The 7,355-nt window shown below is 33.2% G+C and overlaps 1 protein-coding gene across 1 annotated transcript; it reads right to left on the bottom strand.

Moving 5' to 3' along the window:
* Positions 1 to 955: 955 nt before the first annotated feature.
* On the bottom strand, positions 956 to 2,891 carry LOC105791496 (transcription factor MYB61). The gene is made up of 3 exons (XM_012619578.2): positions 2,559 to 2,891; positions 2,348 to 2,477; positions 956 to 2,241 (listed from the first exon to the last, which is right to left on the bottom strand). The coding sequence occupies exons 1-3, from the start codon at positions 2,689 to 2,691 to the stop codon at positions 1,278 to 1,280; spliced, it is 1,227 nt and encodes a 408-aa protein (XP_012475032.1). The 5' UTR covers positions 2,692 to 2,891; the 3' UTR covers positions 956 to 1,277.
* Positions 2,892 to 7,355: the final 4,464 nt, after the last annotated feature.

Here is a 7,355-nt window from a genome sequence, read left to right as displayed (position 1 = left end):
AATCAAATTAAAATCGAATTGAATTTTTTAGATAATTGTTATCGATAGGGCTGGCCCTTCTATGATGACCAAACTAGAATTATTGCAGTGGGTCCTCTAAGATAGATTGGTCCACTCATGTAATTATAGGAAAATTGTAGTAATGAAATTGTTTAATGGTAGTACATTTTGTTTTGCTAGCTAAGCTCAAAATTGACTTTTATACATATAATATTCCCGCTTTCATTGATCACGCCTTATCCAAAACACATTGGATTTAGAACCCATTTAGCCTTACTTCCCAAACATAAATTAGGACCATAATTGGTCTGTTCTCTAAAGCCACTAACAAAGGGTAAAATGTTTCCACAGTCAAATATCAAAGGTTGGAACATTTTTATTTTATTTATTTGTTCTTGCTATATGAAGTGTTCCTTAAGATAATGTTTAATGTCCCAAAGGAGCTACAAGATAGCACCACCACTTACATGGCCCTTATTAGATTCACAGTCACTTTCCTATGTACTACTTTGAAATTGATGAACTCCCCAATTTTTATTTTCTTACCTATACATTTATATCACCGTCGTGGGGCAAACCAAAATGAGAAGTGAAGTGGTGTGGGGAAGGGTTTTAATAACACTTGAAAGTCAAGCAAATGAAAATGTGATTTGAAGGTGTTAAGATTGTTTAAGCCAAAAGGCAGCAGCTCCCAACTCGCCTAAATTTAAAGGGGAAGCCAACAGGAAAGAAATATATATATATATACATATATAAAGTTGATAAAGCTGTTATAAAAGCGATTACGATTTCTTTGTGTCCTCTCGACAGTGATAGGCAACCAATTTGGAGTGTGTTGGGAACTGAAAAACAAAGGTCATGATGATAGAAGTTTCATGTAATTTTCAATTATTATCTAAACAAACCAGATGCATGGCACTAAGTAGTATACAAAGCTGAAAGTGATACTTACGGATGGATGAATAAGAAATGTACTTTTGTTCTTTTATAAACAATCGTTCACATATAGAATTGCAACATTCTAATACACAAATATGACCATATGCAACCAGGCAATGAAGAGTAAAAAGACACTAAAACAAGCCTTATTCTGCAGTTCTACCTCACACCCACACAAAAGAATGGACGAAAAAGCTTACAATATGATTTTTTTTTTTTTTTTGCTCACAAATAGTCCAAAACCAGAGGTGATGAATTTTGTGTATCATACTTATATACACTAGATATGAAGGAAAAAGAAAAACTATGGTACACACCTGATATAAAAAAAGGCAGAGCTAAATATGTCCATAAGCTGTCGTAAGTCTCTGGATATCCTTAGCACACATATCGGAATTTTGTAAACCTTCTTGTTGCTGCTGCGGCTGTTGATTTTGAGGCCACATACTGTTTGATAAACTCTTAGTATTCGTTGAGCAATGTGTTTCCGATTTTATCTCGATATTGTATAAGCTGGATTGTGGTGCTTGATTTTGCAAAGCAGCCGCCATTAATAATGGGTTATTGAGATATTCCGGCCATTTCATTTCGTCGGGTTGGGTTTCCATTAGATGGATTGGAGCTTCTTCTTTCTCTGATGTGCTGCAATCTGCCATTCCCCAAGCGTAACTGTTGTTAACAGTAAAGGAAGGCATTGAAGGAGTGTGAGAGGGAAGTGTGACAGAAGGGTTGAATCCTATAGGAGAGGAAAGGAATGGTGAGGTTGTCAATGGTGGGAGAAGTGTAGACATGGAACTTGAAGAAAACTCAGACTGGGAGAACCAGGGTGAGAGCCTTGGGTTGGTTGATGCGTAGCTCAATTGCTGAACCGGAAAATGAGGCATGAAATCACAAGGCTGGCCGTTGGTAGTGGTGGCTGTGCTTGCGAATCTATCGAGGAACAAGTCTTTGCGGGTTGTAGATGTCATCAGATTGTTGGAGCTGGAACAGCCTTCCATTTCCAACTGATAACCTGGTGCTGGTGCAGTAATTGATGATGTTGGTCTTTGTTCATATAAAGCTGTTCCAGGTTTAAGGTTGTCGGTGTTGAGCTTCAATTCACTAGATGGCCCGGAAACCATGTCCAGGCTGTTTGTGTGTTGACTCTTGTTGTTGTCTTCTCCATTTTCAACCTCAGAGAGTGGCTTGTGAGTGACAGGGTCAATGCCTCTCTGCCTAAGCTTCTTCTTCAAGCAAGAGTTCCATAGGTTTTTAATTTCATTGTCGGTTCTTCCTGGCAATTGCGCAGCTATCTGGGACCACCTGAGGATCCAATTCCAACCAACATATAAAGCAAAGAATGTTTTACTGATTTCTGTAAAAAAAATCAACAGAAATTTAATTCAAATGAGAGAAAGAAAGAAAATACCGGTTCCCCAAAACTGCATGAAGTTCGATTATGAGATTCTCTTCTTCTTGTGAGAATGTGCCTCTCTTTAAATCAGGCCTTAAGTAATTAATCCACCTTAATCTGCAGCTCTTTCCACATCTCTGCAGGCCTGCCATGGAAGCGCCAATTCATGAATGTATGATTTAAGGAAGAACACAAACATGAAAAAAGAAAAAGAAGTTGAGTTTACCAGCTTGTTTAGGGACAGAGCTCCAGCAACCATGGCCGTACTTTGTAATATGCCTCAACAGCTTCTCATCTTCTTCAGGGGACCAAAGACCTTTCCTTAGCTTCTGCTTGTAACAGCAGGAGTGCCTCCCCATTTTGAGACCATACACTAATTGTAAAGGAGGGAGAGCAAAAGGCCTTTCCCAAAACAGAAAACTTTGGTGAATCCTAGGTGAAAATGGTAGCTATGAACAGTTGTTTTTGGAATGCTTTGGTAATAAAAAAGAAAATGTAACAGACAGAGAGAGGATTTTGATATAAAAGAAGGGCTCGAAAATGAAGTAGCAGCTGTGAAAGGAGTTGAATTTAATATAAAGAGAAAGCTCTCCCCAAGGAAAAGTCGTATTCAATATGGTATTATACTTTCTCACAACCCCACCTTGGTTGATCCAGGGCTAGGTAACTCAATTTCCTTTTTTTTTTTATTAAAAAAAGCAGCTTTAACTTGGAATTTCATCTCAACTAAAACAACCATAAGTTAATAGACTTAAGGTTGCATATGTCTCTGAGAATTAATGTCTTGTGAAGGGATGGTGGGGGCATTTTTCCTTGTATTATATTGAGATGAAAACAGAAAGTTCTGATTATAATCATGAACTTATAACCCCATGCTTTTAACTTCAACCCTAGTCCACATGGTAGAAGTTTAAGTCAATGGAGACTGATCACTGTAAATTCTGTTTTAACCCCGGCCCCCAAAAGTAAAAACATTGTTGATAGTTGATACTGGTATCAGCTGCTTTCTTTTACCGTACTAGCTTTCTTTTCTTTTGGAATCATAATGGCATTGAAAAGGCTTCATCATTACGTGGAAAGAAAGAAATTATTTTGTTCATTTTCTGAGATTTAACAATGGCTTTCCTGAAACTGATGAATCCCACTAAGTGTTATAAACTTACTCCACAAATACCTTCTTTCCGGATTGTGATATTTGAGACTAGTTCTCATTTGTTTCCCTTTTTCATCCTCTCTCATTAATGGTTTTCTTTGACACGGAAATGACCCAATTCAGAAACAGATGAAAAAAAGCATGCTGTCTTTCATCTATATTTTATACATACGTTTGTATTTTATCTGCGAACACATTCCCAGTAACACAAACTGCAACTATATTAGACCAAAAGAAAAGGCAACACCCAAATTTTGTTACAAATTCATAACTACAATTCAACTCTTTTTACTGACATTGGTAAATAAAATTAAAAAAATCACTATTTCCAGGCCACCCCCACCACTTTTGTACATGTTTCTGACCATACTGCATCACCCTTTCTCCAATCACTACTGTTTTTGACAGATTTTGCTATATATTGCCATGTTGTCCTAGTTTCTCACTTCATACTTCACATATATGTATGTGGCCTAATAGTGGTGCTACATTTGAATGCAGAAGGTACACACACTACAAAAACTTCTGGGACCAAAGAAACTGTCAATATCAAACTACTCATGAATCAAAATCCAGCCGTAAGGTTGGACTTTTCAAGATTCAAAGCATTTAGCAGATAAATCATAGGACAACTTTTTCACAAATGCTACGTGTTTATCATAGTTTTTCTAATTAATGCAGCCTTAAACTTGGTTTCCGTGGCATTCCTTTCATTAAACCTACCCCTACGTCTTCCACACAAAATATACAAAGGCTTCTTCAAATATAATCACCACGTTAGATTTAAATATACATAAATTTGATTAGGGTATTAAACTATATGAAGTTAATTTCTGGAAGAAAACTTATTTAAACTATCAATATGAACATAAAAAATTAAGTACAAAAAATGATTGGATTTGGAGGTTAATTTTATATTTATCTTTAATGATTAGAAGTTTACAGCATGAGTGCATGACAGACGGAATAATTCCCAGAAACTCAATATTTTAATTCATAGGAAGAGTAAAATATCAATAGTCTGGACCAGTTTATATGTAGAAATTTTAATTTAGTGAATGAATCCAGATTTAAACCTTCCTAATCCTTGCTGTTTGCACCCTTTTCTTTAGCCATTTACGACAAAAACGAAATTCAATTGTTTTTTTTGTAAGAGATTATCAAAATCATGAACAGATAGATTAAACTAAAATTCCCTTTAGTTTTTAATTAAATCAACAAGGAATTCCTCAAATTTTTATTCCAAATCATTAGCTGTCCTGGCCATGGCCCGCATTGAAATATGAAACCCACTGGGGGAATCTTGATAAAAAAGATTTCAAAGTATTGATCACAGGAGGCAATACAGTACCTTAACATCAATTATACATTGGACCCATTTATAAATAATCGAATTTGACAATTATTTTTTAAAAAAATATAATTAAATATATTCATCCATATTCAGCTTTTATTCCCATAATTCTTTTTCTTTATTCCTGGATTTGAATTTGAAAGAGATTATTTTTAATTCTAAATATAATCCAGATATACTAAATTTACACAATTCGAAGGACTAATAATTGCGTCTGCGCAAGCATAGCGTTAAAATAAATTCATGTAGCAATAATGCCAAATCCTTTATTTTTCTTTTGAAGACAGGTGAAGAAGTTCATGGGAACTTGGGGTTGGACCCATCATTTGAAAGGAAACTGAAGCTTGGGATGAATGGCTGATAAAGACATTGAAAGGGTGTGAAGAGGATGATGGTCTGAGATGGGGTGAGAATCAGTGGATTTTGTGTGCATGCAAAATTTGTCCAGAGAGGAATGGACCCATTTACACACACACCACTACACTGCATCTGCTATGATACGCTATACAAATTAACAGATCACTACGCCATCTTTCTGGGTCCCAAATGTCTCAAAATTATGCAAGGGACACTCTCCTCCAATATCATCATTCCATCCTCACTTTTTTTTAAACCTTACAATATACATATATGTATTGCCCTAATATTTAGTGCATGAGCCTTTTAACCAGGCATTCAATTTTCTTTTTCCATTATAGTCAATTCAACCATTGGTTGAGTATTATCTCGAGTTTTATTCATTGGCCACTTTATTACATATCGTTGAAGCATAAATATTTATGATAAATTGAAAATTAAAAAAATTTGGAATATTTTATATCCTTTTTATAATAATTTAAAATATGAATATAATGTTAAATTTAAAGTTTATTAGGTGTACATAAATTTATAAATACGTATATTGTTAAATTTTACCTCATGGAATTGACTTTAGTTAAGCATTTCATCTAATTTCTTTTGACTGCGAATAAATCTAAAAGCAAAGGAAGCTCTCATAGAGATAATCGGAGAAGTGCGGGACCGGTAGCCAGCAGGTTATAGCCATAAGTAATGTTCATAGTCATACGTACTCCTCCACCGACAAAATCAAACTATTCTTTTTTTTCTCTTCCATTTTTCCAATCGCCAAAAATATCATTGAAACCCATTTTTAATGTTTTAAAATATTATATAGTGTTTTTTTTTTCCTTTTAAACGAAGATATTTGTGGTTTTTAGCAAAGTTGAGTTTGTTTTCCATCAAGTAATTGATTGGAGTTATAATGAATATTTCTCTACTTGTAGAGGTTTTATTTTTTAATTTTGTGAATTATACATCCTAATTTGATTCGGTTTTGGTTTTCCTATATTTTGATAAAAATAAGCTTTATTTTATGGTTTTTGACGTTATTTGACAAAATTTCAATATCTTTTCCATAAATAATTTTTCAAAAAGTTTAAATTATTTTCACTATTTTGAAATATAAAATATTTATTTTATATCATAAAAATTAAATTATATATTAAATAAAAAACAAAATTCTATTCAATTTCGGGTAACGTTGATTTTTGAACTCGCATTCTATAAATTGTTCAAATACCTCAGTTCAGGTCGGTTTTTGGTTTGATCATTTTTTTTTTGCTCAACCCTAATTTCTACATATTGTATCATACACCTTACGTGTAATATCAAATTTGAAGAGTATTTAGGTTTGAGTATAATTTATATTTGAGTTTTCTCTCATATTTATTTTGGTTCTTATTCATATTAAAATTAGAATTGAATCATTTATTAAATTCAATGTTTATAAGAATCTCATGTGATGGCCTGACGGTCAATGATATTCACCGTCTCAGATGTGGCCTGAATTCAAGCCGTACTAATTACATTTATTGTTTAAATTTTGTCTTGTTATTGTAATTTACTAAAAAAATTCGGATTGAGATTAAAAGTAATAGGGTGATGAATGTGTGAAGTTTATATTTAAGAAATGCTAGGTAGTTGATGAGAGTTGTAATAAATGCTGGACACTTTTACTTTATATTAATTAGAGTCGTTTGTTATCCGCACATTTTTTGCAGACTGACTTACAATTGAAGGAGATATTGATTATGGTAATAAAATAATTGGAAAAAAATTGTGAAATAAATTAATGATATAATTGACAGCCTAATTCAACTATTTTTGTTTGTTTGTTTCTTTTGGAGATAACAGAATTCAATCTCTATCAATATTCCTTAATGAACGTAATTATTAAACAAAAAAATATTCTTACATTACACAAAGACTATGTCTCTTCTGACAATTAATTTCTATGGAAAGATTCCTTTATTTTATGTATGTGTGTCATATATATCAACCCTTTAGCATCTTCATCTTCTTCTTCTTTGAATTTTCCAATTTTCCTTTTACACCAATTTTGTCTACATTCTAACACTTCTTGACATTAGCAATGTCCCAATGCGCATATACACCAAAATCGTTTTATAATTTTATTAAAATCCATTTTTTTTAAAAATACTTACAATTATTGTATG

This window comes from Gossypium raimondii, chromosome 8 (assembly GCF_025698545.1).
Source record: "Gossypium raimondii isolate GPD5lz chromosome 8, ASM2569854v1, whole genome shotgun sequence".
Lineage (NCBI taxonomy): Eukaryota > Viridiplantae > Streptophyta > Magnoliopsida > Malvales > Malvaceae > Gossypium > Gossypium raimondii.
Note: the sequence above shows the minus strand (reverse complement) of the source record. Positions and strands in the feature narration are given on the sequence as shown.